Below are 25,433 nucleotides of genomic sequence, written 5' to 3'. Positions count from 1 at the left end.
TACTGGTTATACTGTTTCCGATCTGACCGATTAGGATCAATTAGATCGTTTCTGGACAGAAATTCAGAGACTTGATTAAAGACTGTGCTCTCAACTATTTTTTGACAGAAAGGGCAGAAGTGAAACCACTCTGTAGTTTTCAAACTGGAAAACTACAGACCAGCTGGCTGGATAGGGGTGTTTTGTTTTTTTTGCAGAGCCAGAGGGGTGACCCAAGCTGCATTGAATGTGGTGGGGAACACACCCATTTGACTCGCAGGAGTTGATGACGTGCAGCATTAAGACTTTGTGTTTGGTCAGAGGGGAGAATGAGGTAAGTGAGGAACTATTAGTTTGGGGCCTGCAGGCTAAGTTGGTCTGGCTAGGAAAACGGATTGCTGATGAATGAAACCTTATCAGTAAAGTATGAAGCAAACATATCCGGTGTGAGCAGAGTGGAGGGTGGAAAATGTTCATGCATCTGTGACATCACAGATCTTGTTTTGATAAGAAGCCGTTGTAGCTGAAGATTAATCATGTAAGTCTTTTCTTATAATCTCTGAGGTCGGTAGACTCTCTGAGTTTACACCATTTTCTCTCTGCTGCCCTGAGCCGTGCCCTTTGCCTTCCGGTCACCTCGGTGAGCCATGGACTGAGGGAGGTGTTACATGCCGTTTTGGACACTAGAGGGCAGAGTTTGTACAGAGGTGAGACAGAGTGTGTCTGTAGCCTCGTCTGTAGAGAGTCTGGCAAAGTCCCCACGAGGAGGCCAAGCCAAGAAGACCTCATTGGAAAGCTGAGTTGGTTTAAGGGACTGGCTGTTACAGTGGTATGAAACAATGTGTGGTGATGTCTGAGGGAGACAGGGAGACAGATTTTAATTGAATAAGGAATCTGATAGATCTGATGGATGCAGAGGGGTGACAGTCAGATGTGCTGTGGAGCAACTCAGAGTCAGAATCAGATCCAGGGAATAGCCTGCTCTCTGTGTGGGAGGAGTGAGGTCCTGTTTGAGCTCAGACGAGGACAGAAAAGAGACTGGAAGTCAATAGGCCTGGGCTTCATCAGTATGACAGTTTATTTCTCCTGTGACAATCAGTGGTGTGCCATTATCAGGGAGAGTAACATGTCCAGTTCCACAAACAAAGTTGTCCAGATGAAGCCCTGGCAGACGCTAAATGACAGCAGTACACATTTGAAACGGAGCAGTAACCGTGGTATTGAATTATCTAGTCGTTAATTAAACTAGATTGGGGAATAATTTTGTTTTTTGTGACACAAATGTTACAATAACTGAAGATTGTTTTTCTGCCCTCTCTTTTATCGACCGATTAATATTTTAGCACTCGGGGCAGTTGAAAAAGCAGGAAGACATCATCAGGACAAAATGTAGAAGTTTACCCCACACTTCCCAATTTACTTTTTTTTTTCATATATGTTGCTGTATTGTTAAGATTCAGCCTCATTCATTTTAATTAAAGTCTTAATATGTAAGTATCTCCTCTGAAAATAACTCTGTGAGTCATGACTGTCTACAATGGGTGTAACACCCGAGTCCCACTGTCTGTGATGTTTTCAGAGTCCTATCTTCACTTTGTTTACATCGCCCGGACGGCCGGCTGACTCCTCCCCTCGTGTATAAAAGTTGTTTAATTGAGGGACTAGAGAAAAGAAGAATAACATACTGTACTCACTGCTTAACTGTGTTTCTAGATCACGCTCATTTCAGGTAAATTTACATGCAGTGTGAAGATACGAGCATAATAAAGATCGCTAGCATTAGCATGCTAACACAACAATGCAGCGTGAGTTGTTTTGGTTTCATGCTGGTGCTCAAGGGCGACATCTGCTGGATCAAAAAATCACATATAAAGCCTTTAAAGTGTGTAATGATAGAGAGTCACCAAAAAGCTGAGAATAGATGTGTTTTTGCGCAGAGCTGCCATATCTTTCCACACATAATCATGTTAATACAGATAAATGAGCCCAAGCGGAGATAAAAATCTATAATTGAGGACAGACAGATGCGAGCCCAAACTATACTGTCACAGCTTCTTACACTAATGAGGTATCAAATGAGACAGAAATGCAGCTCGAGAGGCGTGAGTCATCTGTGTGCTGTTGTTAGACACTGCAGTATGTACGCCCGGTACAGTCTAAACCGATGCAGATGTAGCCGATAATGCCAAGGGTTAATTTCTCCCACTGTTTTCTGCATGTCAATGGGAAGCTCCCCAGAGCTCCCTCTATACGCCTCAGCTTCTCTATCTCCCCTCCTCCTCCTCCTCCTCGTCCTCCTCCTCCCGCCCTCCTCTGCCGGTGACTCACCCCACCAGCTTAGCACAGGCGAGCGAAGCGGAGCAGACAGCACGTCTGCCTCCCCTCCATCCCCTCTTGCAGGGCACCCCCCACACACCCAGACGTTATGTAAGGAGCCCCCTGTGTGTCTGAAATTCAGCATGTGCATGAGAGAAAGTGTGAGGCTGAGAGAGAGCTAGTGTTCCTCTCCATCGCCAGAATACAAATGTGCGAGGTAGCTCAGAGCTAAAGAAATATCTCAATATAGATTCAGAGTTTGTGTGAGCACACAGAACTTTGTGAGAGCGAGAGAACTGGTGGTGTTGCATAACCAAAAGACTGAGGAGATGGAGAAGGGCCGGAAGTTGGAACGACAATTATGGAACTGCTGAGATGATTGTTCTTTCCACTAAAAACACTCACTTCATTCCTCACCTTGTCTTTTCAGTAGAGAGCAATCTGGCTCATTTGTGCTGTTAAAAAAGACTCTTTACACTGCTGATGTCTTAAATCAGAAAATATCTTCTCAGCTTGTCCAAAAAAGGAAATACCTGTAGGTTATAAGCCAGTCTGAGGGTGTGTGGATCAAATGTGTTTGCTAGCCTGACTCACCTCTCCTTTGGGCTCCACATGGTTGTCTTTGAATTCAGGGTTCACCTGCAGAGAACACAGAGCGATGAGTGAACTCAAATCAAGACAGCTCTGATGATTATCACATCATTATCATCCCCATTATCACCCAAATTCAAACTATTCATCAGCAAAAAGATGTGTGTGATAAGAGTCCATATCAGTGGGAACACTGCCACCTACAGCACACCACCTAAAAGTCTCCTCAACTATTATCACACACTGAAAAGTCAAACAAAAAGTGAGAAAAGGGTCCTTTGTAAAATAGTGTAGGACTGGAAATGTGATGTTAAAAGAAGGTCTCCATATTATTGATGATGATGATGGTAATGACGATGGTTTTTGTTTGATAACGACGACTTATAAGATGGTTTCTATACTGATTAGAGCTCTCAAGAACTGCCCTCAATGTTGTGCTTTGCCTCTGGTCACTTCCTGTCAGCACCTGTGTGTCCAATCAGACTCAAAGCTGATCGTTTGCTCTTACTGACATTGTTCCCTTTTTTCTAGATCCTTGCTTGTGTTGTTCTTACTCTCTGATGTACGTCGCTTTGGATAAAAGAGTCTGCAGAGTGAAGTGTAGAATTGTAGGTGTAAGAAAGGTGAAAGAGTAAAGAGATACCTCAGCTGCGAGGTAATTTCCTGTTGCCAGGTGTTTGAAGCGGAAAAGGCTGTTCCACTGGCCGGCTCCGCTTCTACAGGGGTCATAGTGCACAACCTGACATGGAGACACACACACACACACACACACACACACACACAAAAAAGAATTATTAAGTATTTTACAGCTAGAAGCTTTTTTTATTATTATTATATTATATTATATTATTTGTCCCTGTGAGTATCTAGTCAGTCTTTGCTTGTATCAAGCTGGTGTGATATTGTGAAAGAGGTAATTAAGGATATAATTTACAGTGTCCACTTCAAGTCTTTATCGGTATTAGAACGCTTTTAAATGTAGCTTCTGGTTTTATTAAGAAGACCGAACGGCTCAGGCTCAACAGCAGTAAGTTAAAGTAACATGAATTCATTACTAAATGACACTGTGATGCTTGGCTTCATATTAATTAACACCCATGTAGTCTATCACTGCTCTGCCTACATGAGTCAGAATAAGAGTGATCTAATGTGCCAAGTACAACAGGACGTTTTTTCTTTTTCACACAAGTCTCACAACATGTCAACAACTGATAGGGCAACACTTGAATTTTGGCAAAAACAGCCGAGGGAAAACAGGAACCTTAATTTGGTGCTCGCTGATAAGAGGAACATTGAGTACAATAGACAAAGAACTGAAAGGTTAAAGAGGCAGATATTACACAGCTGCTATGATCCAAGGTGAATTATTGGCCTTATTGGAGGGCACCTTTTCTTTTTTTAGATGGACGATCTTACATGTACAGCATCATTGTATTACAACTATATTTTTTAAAGTTTATTATTTAACTGTCCATATGGGGTCGGTTTTGTTATGAATGAATTGCATGGTTGTCACTAAAGATTCAATATATTTCAATGTCACTTCATCTATAAATTACATTCAGTCAACTAGTATACACTCTAAACTAAGGTCACGATATTCAACATTAAAGGCTTTCTATGTGATGTTTCACACTTAAATATAAATCAAGTATCTCCTCTGAAAATAACTCTGTGAGTCATGACTGTCTACAATGGGTGTAACACCCGAGTCCCACTGTCTGTGATGTTTTCAGAGTTTTCAGAGTCCTATCTTCACTTTGTTTACATCGCCCGGACGGCCGGCTGACTCCTCCCCTCGTGTATAAAAGTTGTTTAATTGAGGGACTAGAGAAAAGAAGAATAACATACTGTACTCACTGCTTAACTGTGTTTCTAGATCACGCTCATTTCAGGTAAATTTACATGCAGTGTGAAGATACGAGCAGAATAAAGATCGCTAGCATTAGCATGCTAACACAACAATGCAGCGCGAGTTGTTTTGGTTTCATGCTGGTGCTCAAGGGCGACATCTGCTGGATCAAAACATCACATATAAAGCCTTTAATGGTGAATATTGTGCCCTTAACTTAAAGTGTTACCTAAAAAAACAACAAGCTGACTTACTGTATATAGATATATATATATATATATATATATATATATATATCTATATATAAAGAAGCATCAATGACATTTATACTATTTAAATTCCATTACTCAACATTCATGATGGTTTCTAATGAGCGGTGATTAAATCCACAGGTTTCTGCGTCACTTTAGCACAGCCAAAATCAAACACAACATGTATTCAAAAGTGTTCTGCAGCTACTATAGAGAAATAAACCTTCTTTGCTTTTTGTGCTTCACCTCGATCTCCCAGAGGGCCTTGGAGCTGGTGGCGGAGGTGGCAGACTGCCGCAGCGTGGTCCTGAGGAAGACGTGCTGCTGCTTTTTGTACTCGTCACCAGTCAGAAACTTCTCCTGCTCGGCGTGAAACAGCCTCACCACGTCTCCCTGACAGAGAGGTCGAGAACACAACATGAGACCGCTGTGTGACAACTGCACGCCGTCTGCTCCGAGGAGGGGCGAGCGTCAAAAAGGACAAAGAAATATCTCTATGGTCATCATACCCCCTTTAGTACATCCTCCCTGTAGTCGCTAAACTTCATGAACAAGGCGACCTTCCAGCTGGTGTTACAGTTAACGGCGTTAACCTGCAGAGATGAAGGGGCAAAAACACATCAATATAAGATTTTCTGATCACATGTAAAACGACCTTTTTAGGGTTGTTTACGTTCCTAACACAGTTTTAAGGATTAACATGTTGTTCTGTTAAATTTGAGGTCTATTAAAGCAAAAATCTTTTAGATAAATACAACCAGAAGAAGAGCAATCGACTTATTTAGCACACAGTGACTCTTGGACTTAATCTTCCTTTTTTCCAATTCCCATCTGCACAGCTGTACCAAGACTATTTCTCTACTAAAACTGAGCAATCTGTTGAAAACTGGACAATATTTATACATCAAAAGTGTTATCTATACATGAACCGTACAATATCTACGCTGTTAATCCATCAGTGTGTATTCATATTTGTAAATACTGTTTATAGTTTCAATGACCTGCGCTTGAACATTATTACTTATACTACTTTATTATTGCTTTCACTTGGTACTTATGCTTATTATATTGTTATACTATTTTCATTTTATTTTATATTGTGAAATTATCTGTACTTCCTACTGATTTTTGGTGTTATGAGCAACTGTAGCAAACACATTTCCCCCTGGGAGTAATAAAGTATTTCTGATTCTGAGTCAGCCTCTAGTTGGACACTTTAATGCTAACCTCACAATTATTTAAATCGCACCTTTCATGTTTGCACTGACTGTTATTTAATGTCTGTTTCTAATATCTTCTTTTTAAACATTGCTGTACATATATAAACAACACAACTTCAGAAGGTCAACACTTTTTTATTTTTTATATTCAGCTCTAATTACAGATTTTTAAAGGTTCTTGTTTAAATCTCACATATATTTTTATCCCTGCACAGGTTATGTACATTTCTTGTATAAGTCTATTTTTAATTGCTCAGTTTAAGTTTGATTTATCTAGGGGTATTCTTTAAATCTTTTTTTCAGGTTAATATATATGTATTGTAACAAATGTTTCATGTCATGTTCGTCTTTGTAACCTGCTACTGGATGCTTTGAATTTCCCTCGGGATCAATAAACTATCTATCTATCTATCTCTCTATCTATCTCTCTTATTATAAAATAAACATATATGAGATGTCCCCACCTCTTTGCAGCCGATGTTGTCCAGCAGCTCGATGTTACTGGCATGAAGAGGCTGCCCCGCGTTCACTGGCATCAGCACCACCTTGTCTCCGACCACCACCTTGAACCCAGTAAGAGACAGTCAAATCCCAGAAGGACACACGGGACTGGTAGACTTTCAGCAGTGTTTAACTAGATCAAACAGGAAGGAGCAGTGTGACCATGCAAAGGGGGGTCTGACATCTCCTCGTTTACAAAAAAAAAAAAAGGGTGCCATGTGCAACAGCAACAGGCTGAGATTTAGATAAGAGATGGGTCGAGTCGTTCATGAAAAACAGGTTCGTTCAGACCGTGGTGTTTGTGCATTAAATGCAACATTCAGAGATGTGAATGATACATACACTACCTGTTTTTGATAGTTTGCATGCTTTCTAACCTATTCTCAGACACAGCAGACTCTTAACAAGTTTGTAAATCAAACACAAGCACACTATGGCTTCAGATATTGATGCCTCAAAACATTTATTCCAATGCAAGTTTGGAATATTTTCAGACATTTCAAGCAGCAGAGATGCGACGTAACAACCGACAGACTGATTTAGAGTTCAGCCTGTAAACCTACATGCAGTGAAAGGCCGATGCACCCATGCTCTTAAAACGCTACTCAGGTTCTGACTAATACAGCACAAACACCATGCACAATCAAGAGCAATACCTTTAACCATAGGATGCTAAAGCCAAAAAGGGGGGAGGACAAAATCAGAAATGTTACTGGAACAGGACAAACAATGAACTGACAGGATGAAAAAAGTCAGCTCGCACGCCAAATGACATCTGCTGGAGTTTTAACAGAGAAGAAAAAATGAAGCTGTTGTACAGTCTGGTGAAATGTGTGTTTGTTGAATTCAAAGGAAACCCACATTATCTCCTTCGCTGCGGAGCTTCCAGAAGGGCTGGATGTAGAACCAGGAGCCCTCGTTCCCGGCCGGGTCCAAGGAAACCCGCATGGCGTTCTTCTCCAGCAGAGCAGGGAGACGCTTGTTGACCGTCAGATATTTATTACTCTTTATGTGCAGGAGCTGCAACAAAACAATGCAGTGCAATGTGTTTTAGAGCTGCAGGGTGGAAGTGTTCAGATACATAGATGAAACTTCTCAGAACTTTACATGTTTGAAAAAAAAAAATGTGGCTGAAGTGTTTCTGTAAAATAGTCAAAAGAGGGACATGGCCCTTGTGACTGTTACTGAATTCTATTATATGTTAAATTATAATTTTGGGTACTCTGCACCCTCAGCCTGGAATCTGTTGCAGAGCTCAAGGAGCTGGTGTCCTTAAATGTTTTTAAATCTAAAATGAAAGAAGTGGAAGCAGATTCTATAAGATGTGGATGTTTTAGCTCGGCTGTTTGAACGACTGATTCTCAGATTTGACTCATAGATGTTTCTATTTTAATCCAAAATGTTGTGTTTTGTAAATTGTACTTTGTCTCTCTTTGTGTTTCTGTCTGTAACTTTGTGTTTTTGCTGCTGTCTGTCTTGGCCAGGTCTCCCTTGAAAAAGAGGTTTTTAATCTCAATGGGACCAACCTGCTTAAATAAAGGTTAAAAAAATCCAAAAAAAAAATCATTATGAATGCTTCAAAAAAACTGTTTTACAATTTTAGCAGTTTGAGGCAGAGCTTATTTTATAAAGGACTTCCACAAATGATTGATTTCATCATGGATTAATTAACAAAAATAATTCCCACCAAGATCATGCACCATTTCTCCCTGGGGTTGACTTCACACCTGAACTTTGACACATGATATCTTTGAGTGTACTGGAATTTATTTCTTTATGATTACAACTTTTATTTATGATTTTCATTTCTCTACTTTTATGAACATTTATTTATGTACTTGTTTGTTCGTGTGTTATTGTGTATATGTATATTCTTTGGAGTGGACATTTTGGTTTGTATCTCACTTTTGTAATCTATTTCTGCTGGCTTAATATCCCAATGTAACTATACAGCTGGAAAAAGAAACAAAAAAAAGAAATATTTTTATTTTTATTTTAATAATGTACTGCTGTTTATGAAAAAATTCCTAAAAACTAAGTTTAAAAAAAAAAAAAATCCCAGGGGATCAGTTAATTAGTTAGGTTTGTAAAAAAAAAAATCTGTAAATTCCAACTATAAACTTTTACCCAGAGCTCAAACAGTTATTCAAATTACCAAAAATACTAATTTTGTTCCCTTTGAAAAACTGGCTTTTTTTCTTACTGAATGACAATCACATGATGTAATTCTTCTAAGTAGAGTGCTTGAATTATTGTCATTTTTTAAAAGATCCCATTTTCAGGGGGGGGGGGGTGTTCTTTGGTTGCTTGCTTGCGGCTTTTTTCAATCCAATGTCTAAATCAAGACCGAGCGTAGAAACGTAGTATTTCCATTGTGCACTTCTTTCAAGGTTGGCTTTAGGCGTCAGGGATTGGATGACAGTAACAACAACAAGCTTTGTCAACAAGATAATAAAAACAAAGACAATCTGGCGCTGCAGCTGTTTGCTGAGGAGACTGGCTGTACCTGGATGACATTACTGTATTTGACAACTTCTCCAAGGAGCTTCTTGTTCTCAGACTCGTTCTGCTTCTGCTCCAGTTCTGCTGCATGCTGGGTAATAAAAAAAACAATAGACTTATTAAAGCTATGATATGCAAAGAAAAAGAAAAGAAAAGAAGTAAATGCAAGAAAAAAAAAAAAAGAGGTCTACCTGTAACTTTTTAAACAGGTCTCCCTGCGTGTTGTTATTTCCCTGTTTTCCTTGTTTTGCCTTCCAGAACTGTTTCTGGGCCGAGTATCTGTTCATGGGACACACCTTGAAGAGGCAGTCTGGAGAGGAGAAGAGGCATTCAGGAGTCACTCTTTGTTAAGGTTAAGAGCTACTCGAGGGTTTTTAATGTGGTGAAACTGCATTTTTAAGAGTTAATGGTTATTTCCACAAGAGACCTTTGGAGCCACTTAACAACCTCAATGTTGTGTTACAAAACATTCAGCACAAATGATGTGGTCAGCCTTGACAGTGAAACATGTTTGTGTTTTCTGTTTTTTTCTGTGTGTGTTTTACCTTGAACTGAATGTGACTAGCATATTTCTACACACCTCTGAACTTTTTAGGAGGGTTTGCCAGGTCTCCTGCATCGGGCTGGACCACACACCGATCATCCACGAGCCTGCAGAGAAGAGATCACATCATGAACACAGCGGTTTGTGGCTCACTTCACCTTCAGTGGTTTTCTTGGTGAGCTAAATCCCTCACCCTAAAACACAAGCATTTGCATGGCACAACTGTTTGTGTGGTGTAGCTGTGGTATTGTTCTCAAATGCAAATAAACAGAGCAGATGGTTTCATATTATCATAATGTTCTTTAATTTCTTAAAAAAAAGAGTACTTTTATACATTTAAATCAGAGCAAACTTTTCAGAGGAAATACATATTTTCATTCAAACTCAAATCCAGAGCTTGTGGAACAAAAAGTGAGGTTTTCAGAATCAGAATCAGAAATACTTTATTAATCCCAGAGGGAAATTCGGTCGTTACAGTTGCTCCAAAATATAAAATATAGCATATATAATATTATATATTTTATATATAAAAATATTAATCAAATAGAATAGGAATGTAAGATATCAATAATAGGTACAAGACATATTTACATGAATAAGAGTTAGATGGAATATAAACACACATATTCAAGATTATTGCACTGTTTGTTTCAATATTGCACTTTGTTATCATGGACATATTATTCATTATTATTATATTGCAGTTTTAATAAATAATGAGTTATGGTGGAGGTTACAGTTTTTGAGTTATTTATTTATTTTATTTATTTTTTTATTATTATTATTATTATTATTATAATTATTATTTTTTTTTTTCCACCACTATGTTCGTACGTGTCATTCTCAAAAACTCCAAATCTGTTAGGTTCCAATTTTAAATCACCCTTTAAAAAAAAAATAGACAACAGGTTAGTTCAAATGTAGGATGAAGCTTTTAGGGGTCGTGCTTCATTTGGTCATTAAAGGTTGAAATTCTTTGTAAAGTCTTATGTAGAGTTCCTCGAGCATACACAGGCTGCTGCTGCTGCTGCTGCTGCCAAAGGAAACATGTGGTTTCTGTGCACAGTTGATTAGAGGGCATTCAAATGGTGTCATCTAGTGAATAACTGTCTCGTTTCACACCGAAGACTTTTTATTAGCTAGTTTTCTGCCTATTTTTCCAGAGCTGAAAAAAACCCACATTTTACTAACATTTGATGGTTTTATGGAGCTCATCATGACAGATCATTCTTCAGTAAGAGCTGCTGTTCACCAGAGTGGACAGGCCTGTATTCATGTTGTAATTCATGGTGAGAAAGAGCTTCACATGGAAGTCAACACTGTGTGAAGTGGTATTCACTCATGGAAAGACAATACTCATCTGTCACATCCCATCAGAGATCTTAGTGACTTTTATCTTATTACATGAAGTTGGTCTTGTTATTGGGCGGTTTTCATTGATGTTACTTAAACCAGGAAGAGGTCTGTTCCTAGACTCTCTGAAAAAACATGTTAAACAAGATTTATTGCCGCCACCCTTGCTAGCGGTCAACAATAGGAAGATGGATGGCGATTGAATGACAGAGAGTTTTATTTAGGGTAATCACAGAAGTAAGAGCAGGTCAAACAATAAAGGAGAAACAAGAGCGGGCACATGTGCAGAATACCTACAACTTTGAATTGTTTGTGACTCTGGGCTACAGCAATGGGATAAACTGTCTGTAATAAATAAGTCAATATATAATTATATAAAGGTATAAGTGAAACATCTGAATATCCTTCAGGCAGTCAATTCTGTGTTCATCTGGTTGGTGTCGTTTTAAACATGCCAAATAATCCATTAATCTGAAATGACACCTGGCCTAAAGGTTTTAATGTAAGACTTTATTTGGTCATGGAGTGACTGTAATCCTCCTTCAGGAAGTCGGTTTAGTTAAGTCAAGACGAGGTTTAAGCTTAATGCACCACATCTGAGAGAGGTGGGATAATCCGATGTAAGAGGACACTGAAGGCAGGAAGCAGGTTTTCATTCATGCCGGTAAAACCAGTTTGCAGAGGGCAAAGGTCACAGTGGTCCCAATGTTTCAGGTGTTTTATAGTTTTTATGCAGTTTAACATTCAGATTTGGATTTATGCTGGGAGAAAATCTAAGACTGTAACCTGCAGAAATAATTCTACACCAGCTGTGAAAGATTGCATGCAAGTCTCCATTTCACCCCTTCATCCGGTTTGTACCAAAAAGGCCAGTTGGACAAGCACATCCATTCATCCCGTCCACTGAGGAGAAACATAATGCACAGCACAATTCCTCCAATTCATAGAACCCTGGCAGCCGGAGTGAGCTCAGCCGTTTCCTATTAAAGCCTGAGCGGCTGATCACTGTCAATCCACTGCAATGTGTTTTTATCTCTCCAACTGTGTATCAGGATTAGATCTAAATGAGAACCAATAGGAGGCCAACAGGAAGTAGAGTCTAGTGCTTAATGGTTAAACAGGAAGAGTCTAGAAGAGTCTCACATATGCTTATAAATAAGTAACTTTAAAGTCCTCAGAGAGCCGGGCTGCAGTTCAAACAGAGGCTGTAACACTCACAGCCGTTTAACCGAGTTAAACATGAACTCATGATAAATGTGGGCCGGCTAATTTTAGCCTCTTGTGTTGAGTGGATTTAAAAAAAACAACAACACAGAACAACACAACACAATGCAGAAGAACAGGTTTTGATGTAGTCTTCTCTGTTAAGTGCTTCATGAGAAAAAGTCACAAAATGACTCATCTGTGAGGAAATTGCACAAGCAGGAAAGAGTTTTTTAACCAAGTTCTGTTATTACATGTCTGAACCCGCTAGAAAAAGTAGCAAAGTAATCTCATCCAGTCACACACTTTCTCACATTGCACACATACATAACATACATTGCACATCTTACATGAATGCAAGTGGTTTGTTGTTTGTATGTGTGCACACTTTGAGGTGAAGATTTTCTAATTCAGTCCAATTGTATGATGACAACAAAAAGGCATTCTTTAATATTCTAAATGTTTTCTTAGATTGGAGAATAATCATTTAAATAATGTTTTTTAAATCTGTCTGAAATGAACCTTTCAAATAATATGCACCTAATCTCGGGGCGGGAGGTAGATTTCATGCGTGGCCCTATATCAGTCAAATGACCTTATATGACACCCTGAGGTCATTCGGATTTTTTTATTTTTTTTTTGAATGTACTGCAATATAAGGTGTGCACACAGGTGTATATTTAATGTTATCCAAAGCAAACACAGACATGAGTTAGTGTTGTATGTGTGGAGAAGATGCTCTGAGCTTGCAGACGTCCAGAGAGGACCCTGCAGGGTCTTTATGTTAGATCCAGATCAACCCTCTGATAAAATACTCACAGCTCCTGCTTCACTACTTTGTATTGTGTGGCTGACAGAGGTGTCAAATACTTTGTTACCTTACTTAAGTAGAAATTTGGGGTATCTATACTTTACTGGAGTAATTCTTTTTCAGCAGACTTTTTACTTCTACTCCTTACATTTTAAAAATAGTCTCGTTACTCATGTTTCATTCCGGCTTGTCATCGTTAAAAAAAACACTAAAAAAAAACCTATCCAGATAAATGGCGCCGTCCTGATAGAGTGAATTTGATTGTGGTTGGATGAGAAGTATAAACATAAACCATTCCTACACGCTGTGGCGCGGCCTAAGCTTTTGTCCTTAATGACATGTTTGTCCCCTTACATTACTTTAACTTTTATACTTGAAGTAGTTTTGAAAGCAGAACTTTTACACTTTGAGTAAAAAGCTTGAGTTGATACTTCAACTTCTACAGAAGTCTTTTTAAACCCTCGTATCTAAACGTCTACCTGAGGAATGAATGTCAATACTTCTGACACCTCTGATGGCTGATAAAAGCTTCACTGCTTTGCTTCAAAACAACAGGATCGTTTCTGGGCACAGTTGCATTTAAAGCTTTCTGTGTGTGCTGCACCTTTGCAGGCAGAGGGAGCTTTAAAGAAAAGAATGTGCTGTGTGCACTCCAGCAGAAAGGGAGGTAAGGGAACATTAGTGCATGCAACACTTGTGTAAGATAAGGTACGAGCATGTTTTATATTGTGGATTAAAAAGAGAGGCTCGAGCTGTTGTGAGGTTTCTATTTGAAGGAAGAACGTTAGGGAGACGAAAAAAAAAAGAATGGAAGTGAGTGAGAATCCGAAGGGTGAAGAAAAGGGGAGAGGTGGGTGGGGCAGTCTCATTCCTCTCTCCACGCTCGTTCTGCAGGCTCAGAGTGTCAGAGTGCACCCGGAACCACCGAGGCGTTTCACCTTTACACCGAAGCTTTCAGTTTTAAACAACCTGCACGTGGCTTTTTATTTGCACTTCAGTGTGGAGAATGACACAATGTGATGACGTTTCAGTCACACCAACACACAGCCTTAAATAGAAGTCAGACTGACACTAGAAAATCAAAAAAAGGATCTGTAGTTCAAATGTGTAGTAATGATCACTTGAAATGTATCGAGGTCCGCTCTGACTTGATTTATTCAAATTGTAAACAAAGTACCTCACAAGACAAGTGAAAATGAATACAACTCTTACTGTTATTTCTTCCTTCTCTTTTGATCCATCAGATTGATCAGAGGGGTCCCTGCCTTTAACGACAGCCTGGGACTGAATCTGCCAACTCCACATAATGCTCATCAAAATCAGAATGTTGATCAGATCTCTTTGGATGTTGCTACATAAATAAATAAATAAATAAAAGTTTCCCCCATGGGTGATCAATAAAGTTGATCTTTTATCTCTTTAATCTAACAAATATTTATACATAATTTGCTTAAAGGGCTTTTACAGAATGCAGATTCTGTGAACTCACTCACAGTTATTTATTAAATATAAATATAAAGAGGTCTTAAGATCTGTGCAGATTTTTGTTAGTTTAACATGCTGCAACTTGAAATCTGGACATTCTCATTCTAACTTCAAATGAAGACAAATAGAGGGACTGTCCTCTTATCGCTCCTACTTTTTTACCTTTTGTGTTTTTTATATTTTACATTTTTAAATTCTATTTTATATATTGTAATATCTTCTTCTTCTGTATTATTTAAGTTGTTTCTAGTTCTGCTTTATTTCCTTGTTAATTGTTTACCACCAATACACCAAGTCAAATTCACTGTATGTGTAAATGTACTTGGCAATAAAAACCCAGATTCTGATTCTGATTCTGATTATTATGCTTTGGAACGTGCCCCCTCTGGGTCCCCGAGCCCTACTTTGAAGACCATATGAAAAATGAATCTTTCTGTAAGCAGCACTTGTGTACCTGGTGAGCACGCTGCTTTGCATTCCTGTAACATTTGCATTTGCGTAAACGTGCAGAAAGTTCCTGAGAAGCAGCGTTTTGCGCGCTGACAGTCCCTGAACACAACACGAACTTTAACTTCTGATTTGAGCAGATTAAAAGTTCTCATTTAAAAAAGAAGGAGAGGTGTTTAGAGGTGGTGCCAGCTGCAAAGTGAAAGAGCTAATTTATGAGGATTACTTCTTCTGGGGGCTCCACCAGTTAGCAGAAAGTGAGAGGCAGCAGACATCAGGATCAACTTACCCCAAAGTACTGATGAAGCCATTCACCGAGCCTTCCGCGTACAGAGACACAATGTCTCCAATGTGAAGAAAACTGGATCTGTGCTCGGACATTTTCACTCAGTTTGTGGGTTAGTCCTGCTTTCCCATTTAAGATCGTCTAAACACGTCTCTGTGAAGAGTGCAGCAGCAAATCCACGAGTTAACACAGCGGATCCACTTCAGCAGAAGTCCTTAAACTCATTCTTTCAGCTCTACACATTTCAGAGTCTAGGCAACAGCGAAAGTGCCAAAAAGTGATGACGAGTTATTTCAGAAAACGCAGTTAGTTTAGGACTTATTCAACTTCTTCCTGTATGTGAGACAGACCGGAGGGTGCTCCTCTTCACATCCCCTTCAGGGGGAGGAGACTGCTGCTGTCAGGGCCCACAGCCACTCACTGACAGGTTTCTGGTTTATTCACGAGCTGCAGGCCCATTGGAAGATAAACACATGATGACAAATGCATCAAAACTATTACAGTCCTTTTTTTAGTGTTTTGTAACACCAGTAACATTGTAAGTGGTAAAATTAGAGAATATGGGCACAGATTGCACATTTTAGACTTGAGTGTGACAGGTTTTTATACCTGAATTAAGGTGATTTAGACTTTTTAACATAGACTTTTCAGTGTCCCACATGTAGAACAGCACTGTCCCACATTAGGAAATACAGATTGTCCGAAACAATTTGGCACTAAGACTACTGATATGTCTAGAATAGAATAGAATAGAATGACTTTATTGATCCCAAACTGGGAAATTGTGGCGTTACAGCAGCAGGTTGTCCAAACACACAAAATAAGCAACAAACACAATATTAACAAATCTAAACATAATATAATATTAAATACAAAGTAAATAAGTACTAAAAATATAAAAACTAAGAATGTGAATATATACAACCAGGATTTAACTAAGCATTACTCGTCTTAAATATGAAAGATTAAATGTGCAGAAACAGAGTTGTAAATGGACAGTATTATAGTATCTACTATTTCTTTAATGAGTGTGATAACTGGATTTTCTCTTTTGGTTTGATTAGGGGACATCCTGGGGATTTCAGAGTGGTACTGGGTGTGGATTTAATTTAGAGCTTCATGTTGCAATATATCCCAGAAGTCTGAAAAGCAGAAATTGTCCCACATTAGGCTGATTCACCCTACATTGGCTTAGTCATACTAACAGATCAGAGTCATCCTCAGTATAACTAACCTACTGTATGTTTCTGATGGCATTGCATGAGGAGAATTGTGAGTAACTGATACATGTATGCATTCATTAACGGAAAGATAAATATGTTTATTAATGCATGAGGAACAAAATATGCAACACAATAATAAAGTCTGGGAAAAACTGGACATGTTTTTTTACTGACAAAATATTAGAAGTTATTCCAATATGCTTCTTTTTATAAGAGCGCTCTAAAGATAAGAAACTGTTTAGATGATTTCAAATAGATAAGTATCATTTTCAATTCCATAAGATATATTTCTCATAGTGTCAGTAATGAACGTTATTTTACGTTGTTATATTTAACCCCTTGGGTCTCTAACCATTTCAGAAAACTAATGAATCTACCAAAAGCTTAAATAGAAATCTGTCATCAGCGAAAAATGACAACAAAACTAATTAAAGGTTTATTCATAGAGTAAAACGTTGAGATATGTGAGGTGTTTTTTTGTGGTTTTTGTTTTTTTGATCTTTGACTCTTCTTCTCTTTCTCTTAATTTAATTTTATTCTTTCATTTTATATAACTCATTTGTTTGTTTGCCTTGTTTCCTAAAGATGTTAAATATCGTAGAGAAAGGGAAGAAAACCTTGATGGAGGGAAACATTTATGAATTTATGTAACTCAGATCCAAACTACTTTAAATAAACTGTAAAACATGTTTCTGTATTATAAGTGTTATTTTTTAGTATTTCCACATCACTGGGGGGACACAACCTTTTTGACACCACACCACTTATAAAAATGTAAAATATTGTCATCCTTATGTTGAATATAAAATATGTGTACTGTATGTTAAGACATGATGACAATAAAAAGAAATAAAAAAACAAACGTTGAGATATAAAACATCTGAAAGAATCCATCCTGGTAGTTATCTCTCTTGTTGTTGAAACCTGATTCAGTACTTTGAAGGACTTTAAACGAGTCTTTCTTGTAGAGGTTGAGGACTTTTAATTGTAATACCCAAACTCATCCACCAGGGGTCACCAGAGACCAGGCCTTACCGGGGTCAGACTCATCTATAAGGTGATAAAAAATACATTTAGTAAACTGTATCACCCTCTAGTGTTCACTGTCCCAGCTCCCACCTGAACATGTTCTGCTGCTCCCTCACTTTGTTTCTACACAAACAAATGGAGCAGAGAGGGAATGTTCATGCTGGTGACTCAGGTGTGTACATTCAGTCTACAGGTGAGACACAGTGACACACTTTAACTGTGGCAGTTTTCATGGCTCCTAAAATGTACCATTATATCTTTTAGTATCTTTTAGCACTCTAAGTACACTTTGCTAATACTTGCAGTTGAGGTGTTACAAATAGTTACAGAAAAATAATAATGACAAAAAAGACAAGAGACAGTCTATTTCTAATTACAAGTGGTAAGAACCATAGAAGAAGAATGGTCAGAAGTACATTTAAAAAATCAAGTTTAATTGTAATAACCATACTTGGTTATTGTGTGTGTGTGTGTGTGTGTGTGTGTGTGTGTGTGTGTGTGTGTGTGTGTGTGTGTGAAAGAGAGAGAGAGAGAGAGAGACAGAGAGAGACACACAGAGAGAGAGAGAGAGAGAGAGACACACGGAGAGAGAGAGAGAGACACACGGAGAGAGAGAGAGAGACAGAGAGAGAGAGAGAGAGACACACAGAGAGAGAGACACACGGAGAGAGAGAGAGAGAGAGAGACACAGAGAGAGAGACACACGGAGAGAGAGAGAGAGAGAGAGAGACAGAGAGAGAGACACACGGAGAGAGAGAGAGAGAGAGAGAGAGACACACACACACACACACACACACACACACACACACATTGTATTGATGTTCGCGTGCAGGCTCTGAAGCAGTCGCACCTTTCCACGAGCTCACGAGCTCGCGAGCTTCGGGACGGTTATTTCCTCCCACCTTCCCCTCGCGACACAAAGACCTGCTGCTGTCTTCTCCTCGTGTTCGTGTTGGGACACAAAACTGGAACAACAACATCAATATTGATAATAATTCATCAACCGGGGACTGTGAGCGCGCTCAGTTCTTCACTTTGTCTTCGTGCATGTAAGTAAACCTGACTTTAAGTAAACCTGACTTTAAGTAAACCTGACTTTGTTACACTTTAATGACTTTCTTTCCCACGCGCACTGGTGACACTGGTGACACTGGTGATATTCAGTATTATTAATGAACGCTGTGAAGGCTCGGATACATGAGCTCTTGTTTTGTGGCCTCGTGGATGTTTCCGAGATCAGTGTAGAGATAAATGCTCCATGCAGCTTTGAATAAACTCAGAGAATAATCAAATACGGTGGGAAAAGGCCAGTGTAGTATTTACAGGTAGAAAGATAATCAATATGAGTGTTCAAACACAGAGACAGGATGACTGGAGCGAGGCTTCCTGTTCGATTTCTTTATTTAAAAGGGACAACGAAGTCACACATGTAAATGTGCCAGATTTAGACATGCAGGCTCATTTTCATCTGCAGTCCCTGGCAGGTTGATGACATTTAAGAAAACATTAAAAAGCAAACAGGAAAATGAAGCACAAAAACACAAGAACACATAAGCATAACAAATAAAACAACACAGACGCATGGAAGCAACTGATGAAGCAGCACACAGACATGAAATAAAAATGTGTAACATATAGCACATTTAAATACATGAGCATTTAAACACAGACAAAAGCACCATGCACAGACAAGGAGCATATATAAACACAAACAAGGAACATATATAAACACAAACAAGGAACATATATAAACACAAACAAGGAACATATATAAACACAAACAAGGAACATATATAAACACAAACAAGGAACATATATAAACACAGACAAGGAGCATATATAAACACAAACAAGGAACATATATAAACACAAACAAGGAGCATATATAAACACAAACAAGGAACATATATAAACACAAACAAGGAGCATATATAAACACAAGGAACATATATAAACACAAACAAGGAACATATATAAACACAAACAAGGAACATATATAAACACAAACAAGGAACATATATAAACACAAACAAGGAACATATATAAACACAAACAAGGAGCATATATAAACACAAGGAACATATATAAACACAAACAAGGAGCATATATAAACACAGACAAGGAGCATATATAAACACAAGGAACATATATAAACACAAACAAGGAGCATATATAAACACAAACAAGGAACATATATAAACACAAGGAGCATATATAAACACAAACAAGGAACATATATAAACACAGACAAGGAGCATATATAAACACAAACAAGGAACATATACAGTTTAAGTTAAGACTTATTATAACAAAGTATGCAGTTACTGTACAATGTTTAATGTGTGTTTGATTGTTCCCACATTGACCTCCACAGTCACACAAACATTTAAATCCACAGAAAACTTTAAGGTGTTTAATGCTGCTTTGCTGCCATGACCACTTTCTCTCTCTCACAGCTGCTCTCAGGAGATTAGGTCGTATGTTTCATTTTCTTTGTGAGTATTGACACATTTTCTACTCCCCCCCCCCCCCCTCCTCCAGAAGCCGCCTGAGAGGTGAACAGTGTGAACAGTGTGGGAATGCAGAAGGATTATCATCTGACCTTAACCCAGAGGAGACTAAGCAACCAGACCGTTCACTTTGCTGCACTCGCACTACGATGCCTTTGAGGTTATAATGTCTGCCCTGAAGCACGTCATCCTGCAAGATAAAGACCAGGACGTGGAGAAGAAGAAGCAGCTGGACTGGAGTTACATTGAGGAGTGGGCTGAGAATGAAGTGGTCACCGCGACGACAGGTGTGGCGACCGCGCAGACGCAAACGGACGAGGAGCGGACTTTTGAGCACAAGGAGACTCAGACCAGCAGCCCGGTGATCATGCACATCGACCTGACGCGGACACACTCCAAGCTGAGACACTCGTCCCTGTCGGACCCCTTTTTTCAGTTCGACCGGCAGGCCCCCGGGCGCATCTCCACGTCCCCGACGCTGAGGAGGATGAGGAGCACCAGGCGTCCTCTGTCGGACACCTGGGAGACCGTCCCGATGGGGAGCACCCGGGAGGAGTCTCCCTCTGTGAGCCCCTTCTCCCCAGTCCACAAAGTCAAGTCCCCTCTCGCAGCCAGCCCCCTCTCCGACGGAGAGATCCATCTGACACACTCAACATCCGGCCGACAGAGAACCAGATCACATAGATCCAAGACTTTAGACAACGGCATCACCTCCAAGAGACAAGAATGTAGCAGCGCTCATCCTGCAGGTCTTAAAGACTTTGGATTTACTGACACTGAAGTAAAGGTGAGTTTTTAACAGTTTTCTTATTTTGCATTTTCAATCACAGAAGAATCATTTGATTCCCTTTTGCCACAATCACAATGAATCATGCAGTTTAAGTCTGATGAGCATTTTTATAATCTATAAATGAAAAGGTTACACATTCCTCCCTCATTCCGGGCCTTGCCTCCTGCGGTGGTCGCTCACAATGCGAGCTTTTGACAGCAAATGAATCAGCAGTTACATGCACTGACAGCTCCGACCAAGCCCCGCTGCCTTAGCAGAAGCCCTGGGAAGTGGTCTCCTCGAGGGGCCCCCCGCTCACCACAGTCAGCAGTCACCCAATAATGGAGGGGTCAGTGAGCGATTGGGGAAAGATAATGGGGAGATCTATTCATCAGATCGCGGTATTCAAGCGAGCACATTCTCAATGGAGTCCCCGACGTTCTCCTCAGATATCGGGGGGCTTTGAGCCCAAACGGCCACTTAAAACACTGATTCAGATTTGAGTGTGTTTGAAAGTGATAGGGTGGTGTGTGTGTTGTTAGCAGGAGGAGGCTCCTGCAGCTTCTGTTTAATGCTCCTTGTACAGTAACACACTGGTGATATGGCATGTCAAAAACATTAGAATTACACTTTTGGAAACGTGAAAGGAAGTGTCTGTTTTAACCTTGATTATATGTATGCTATAACTTTGAATTCCTTGTTGAGCATCTCAGTACATCTAAAATGCATCTCTTCAAGAAAGCATATTGTGATTTACAGTTTCAACTTTTTTGCAACGACTGATGCAGCTTTTTCTTCTTTTTTCAGCAGGAGAAGGAGCTCAATAGGTAAGTGGACCTTGGACTGTTTTGCATGTTTGTCTGTATGCTCTGCACCCAGGATTTTTACTTTCAAGTTCAGATCAGATCACATCATGTTTTTTTTGCATATCAGGAATGTAGTCAAATGATTTCCTCTCAACTGTGTGACTATAACTTCCAAAGTGAGGCCGCTGATAAAAAATGAAACGAAGTCATCAGAACTTAACAAAGCACACTCCCCACCTGCACTCTCAGGTCTGCAGATCCCTCCTTTCACAGGGGACAGGGCCTTCTCCATTGCTGCTCCCACCCTCTGGAACTCACTCCCTAAAAACATCAGAGACCCCCCCACACTCACTTCCTACAAGAAATCCCTAAAAACTCACCTCTTCATCCTCTTCCCTCCACACGACTTCTGTTGTATTGTTCTCTTACTTTTTGGATTTAGAAAAGCACTATATAAATCTAATTTATTATTATTATTATTATTAACAATATGAGCTATAGCATGTGGATTCCACATCATGAGTGGCACGCCATGAGGGAGCATGATGATTGGATGTTTGCTTTAAGCAGCCCCCATTGTGCATTCATTGTCACTCATGTCTTTGTGAAGTTAAGTTTGGAGAGTCCCATGGTTATGTATGGGCTAGACAAACCCTCATTAAGGCTTTCTCTCACTGCCACCCACACCCCTCCCCACTGCCACCCACACCCCTCCTAATGGGGCTGCAGGGCTCTTCCCATCACTGGATAATTAGGCAGCTATTGTTCCTGTAATTACGCCCTGGCACTGTGCCTCTTACAGTGGCCCGGGCCCTGCGAGGCATTGGTCAGGACAGTTTTTTTTTTGGGTGGGGGGGGCATCATTATTTCTCTTGTGCGGGGAACAAGTGTCCTCGGTGGCAGAGAGTGCGGACACAGAGGAAGCTTTCTGCACGCTCACAAAGCAACAGGATGCCATTGTGAGGACGCTGTGGAATGAGCCGCGAGGAGGCACTGACCTGGTTTCTTACCGTCCCATTAGCCCGGGGTCCTCTACACTGCTCAGGTGCTGCAGCTGACTACTCTCTGGTTTTACTGATTCAGCACTGACTGCCTATACATTGATCAGGGAAGTGTGTGTGGAGGGGGGATGGGTGGGGTGTCAGTTTACCACAGCCCCCCACCAGTAAAAAGCAATGAACAGAAGATGCTTTCACAGTCCAACAAAAGTACTGCTTGTAGTCCAACTCATCGTGCACAGGTTGTTCCTGCAGCAGTGTGGCCTGCATGTGCATTTGAGTTAGTCGAGTTTGCTGCTGCTTGTGCAACGGTGCGAGCTCAGCAGCTGCAATGCAGTTTTCTGTTTGAGGAAGAAAGAAAGTTCATTAATTCTACTAAAGCATGCTTAGTGGGCAGACTGGGATGGTTCCTCCTGCTTGTACTTCTGCCCCACTTTATTGTGTTGTTATCATAAACAGTTAGTCTGGCTTCCTTATGGTCTGATCATGTCCTGATAACCTTTGTCAACACTTACCTGATGTAATGGTCTTATTCGATCCTATATCGATGGTCAGATTTTGTGTTATTTGCCTCCATTATTCTAACATTCCCTTCAAACCCTGATGTCAAAACTCTTAAATTCCAGACCCTGAAATACTGAGTGAGTAAAAAAACCTCAACGTGTTGACACAGGTCACTGACCAGCTGTCGATCAGCATCAGTGTGCTGAAAGTGAACCTTACCGTTCAGTAAAACCAGCCCGTCTGGTTGCTGCTCAGCTCGTAGCTGCTGACTGTTGCTGCCTTCTTTTAATGACGAGAATCCTCTTGTTATTGTTGGATTGTGATGTGTTTCAGTCAGAAAGTCACCAATCAAGTTTGTTTGGAATTTTTTTATCCTTGCATGAAGAGAAACATCAGATTTCAATCGAGCTACAGAGGCTGGGGAATATTTACTCTGAAATAGAAAAATAATTTAGGCGGAAATGAAATCTTACATTTATGCTATGTTCCTACAATTCTACAACTCACTTATCAGACGCTTTTATCCAAAGCGACGTACATCAGAGAGTAAGAACAACACAAGCAAGGATCTAGAAAAAAGGGAACAATGTGAGTAAGAGCAAACGATCAGCTTTGAGTCTGATTGGACACACAGGTGCTGACAGGAAGTGACCAGAGGCAAAGCACAACATTGAGGGCAGTTCTTGAGAGCTCTAATCAGTATAGAAACCATCTTATAAGTCGTCGTTATCAAACAAAAACCATCGTCATTACCATCATCATCATCAATAATATGGAGACCATCATCATTAAGTTAGTAGGTATTCATGAAAGAGCTGGGTCTTTAGCTTTTTCTTAAAGGTGCAGAGGGACTCTGCAGATGTTCCATCTGTATCTACACTGACACAGTAACATATATGATGAGTCTTACACTCCTGAGTGGATCTCTAAAGAGTTATCTTTATCATGATACCAAGTTTTATTCTTATAGACCTGATGGCTGCAGAGATATACTCTGTTAAGTTTGGGTATGCAGTGTTCGAGAATAAACCAAGAAATAGGGATGAAGAGGTTGATGAGTAGAATCCTCTTGTTATTGTTGGATTGTGATGTGTTTGAGTCAGAAAGTCACCAATCAAGTTTGTTTGGAATTTTTTATCCTTGCAACAAGAGAAACATCAAACAAGCCATGCCGTTAAGATATTTGGTTTGGACTTTCATTTCTTTAAGGATCTTTGTTTTGTAATTTCAACACATTAATGTATATATTTAGTTTGAGCAGTAATCCTTGGCGTACATCAGGAGAGGATAAGTCAAAACACTTGAGAACAGTAGGCTGTGTGAGCTTACCCTGAGGGCTAAAAGGCAGGCCTGTGTTTTTCCAGCAGCAGCAAAGCCTCAGTTAGTAACTGTGCAGAGGAGACCAAGAGGATTAGAACACGGCACACACACTCACAGCTCGTCTCCTTACACAAACACATAGGCTGATCTGTTATTAATCAGCAGATTTCCACACACAAAGCCAGACACAAAACACTTAGCCTCTCTGATTAATCCTAACTCTGCTGCACAATGCAGATGGTAACTCGATGGCATTTCAACCACGTCAAAATGACAAAAGGAATTCTGTTATTTCCTGTTGCTTTGCACTACGTCTTTTTCCTTTTTGTGCTGCGCTGCATTTTGAAAAAGCAGAGACGGTTCATCTCAGATGATGGGACTTTTCTTTGAGGCCTTTAAGCATTACTTTGCAACCCTTGGAAATAAAGTTGTGACACCACCTGAAGACATAAACAGTTCCTTCCCCCAGACCCAACCGTCACTGTGAATATACATACATATATATATATATATTATTTAATTTAAATGATCAACACACACTTATTTATGTAAATACTGTAATTGACATCTTAATTGAGCCATCTGTCACATAACTGCATTTTACTCATCATGTTACTTCAGCATCTTTTGCACTATTCACCACTGCACTGTTTCATGTTTATGTAAATATTAGTCTTTTCTTATTCTGTTTATTGTTGATATTTAATGTTGTACCTGTACATAAGAGAGCACAGTTCACCAACGTTAAATTCCTTGTGTGTGTAAACATACCTGGACAATAAATCTGATTCTGATTCTAAACCTGTTTCCTTTCAGGCTCCAGGAGAGGAGGCGGAGCTCCGTGGTGGTCAGCCTCCCAGGATTGGACGTTTCACCAGGAGACCTTTTTGTATCCAACGGAGCAGCTGACATTTTAAATGGATCAAACTTCTC

The 25,433-nt window shown here is 39.8% G+C and overlaps 2 protein-coding genes across 2 annotated transcripts in view; one reads left to right on the top strand and one right to left on the bottom strand.

Moving 5' to 3' along the window:
• itpr2 (inositol 1,4,5-trisphosphate receptor, type 2) overlaps positions 1-15,682 on the bottom strand; it is a 76,001-nt gene extending 60,319 nt beyond the window's left edge. Inside the window, exons 1-10 of the mRNA XM_061037041.1 lie at positions 15,345-15,682; positions 9,793-9,863; positions 9,404-9,522; positions 9,217-9,303; positions 7,572-7,730; positions 6,674-6,772; positions 5,499-5,582; positions 5,236-5,382; positions 3,530-3,625; positions 2,890-2,934 (exon numbers count right to left, since the gene is read on the bottom strand). Coding sequence (XP_060893024.1) covers positions 2,890-2,934; positions 3,530-3,625; positions 5,236-5,382; positions 5,499-5,582; positions 6,674-6,772; positions 7,572-7,730; positions 9,217-9,303; positions 9,404-9,522; positions 9,793-9,863; positions 15,345-15,436 — 999 coding nt within the window. The 5' untranslated portion in view covers positions 15,437-15,682. The remainder of the gene's footprint in view (positions 1-2,889; positions 2,935-3,529; positions 3,626-5,235; positions 5,383-5,498; positions 5,583-6,673; positions 6,773-7,571; positions 7,731-9,216; positions 9,304-9,403; positions 9,523-9,792; positions 9,864-15,344) is intronic.
• A 4,455-nt stretch (positions 15,683-20,137) lies between these two features.
• plekhg7 (pleckstrin homology domain containing, family G (with RhoGef domain) member 7) overlaps positions 20,138-25,433 on the top strand; it is a 20,027-nt gene continuing 14,731 nt past the window's right edge. Inside the window, 4 exon segments of the mRNA XM_061037042.1 lie at positions 20,138-20,202; positions 20,204-20,890; positions 21,680-21,699; positions 25,317-25,433. The exon segment at positions 25,317-25,433 is cut by the window's right edge and continues 2 nt beyond it. Coding sequence (XP_060893025.1) covers positions 20,173-20,202; positions 20,204-20,890; positions 21,680-21,699; positions 25,317-25,433 — 854 coding nt within the window. The 5' untranslated portion in view covers positions 20,138-20,172.

The sequence above is a fragment of the Labrus mixtus genome, chromosome 4, assembly GCF_963584025.1.
Source record: "Labrus mixtus chromosome 4, fLabMix1.1, whole genome shotgun sequence".
In the NCBI taxonomy this organism is placed as follows: domain Eukaryota; kingdom Metazoa; phylum Chordata; class Actinopteri; order Labriformes; family Labridae; genus Labrus; species Labrus mixtus.
Note: the sequence above shows the minus strand (reverse complement) of the source record. Positions and strands in the feature narration are given on the sequence as shown.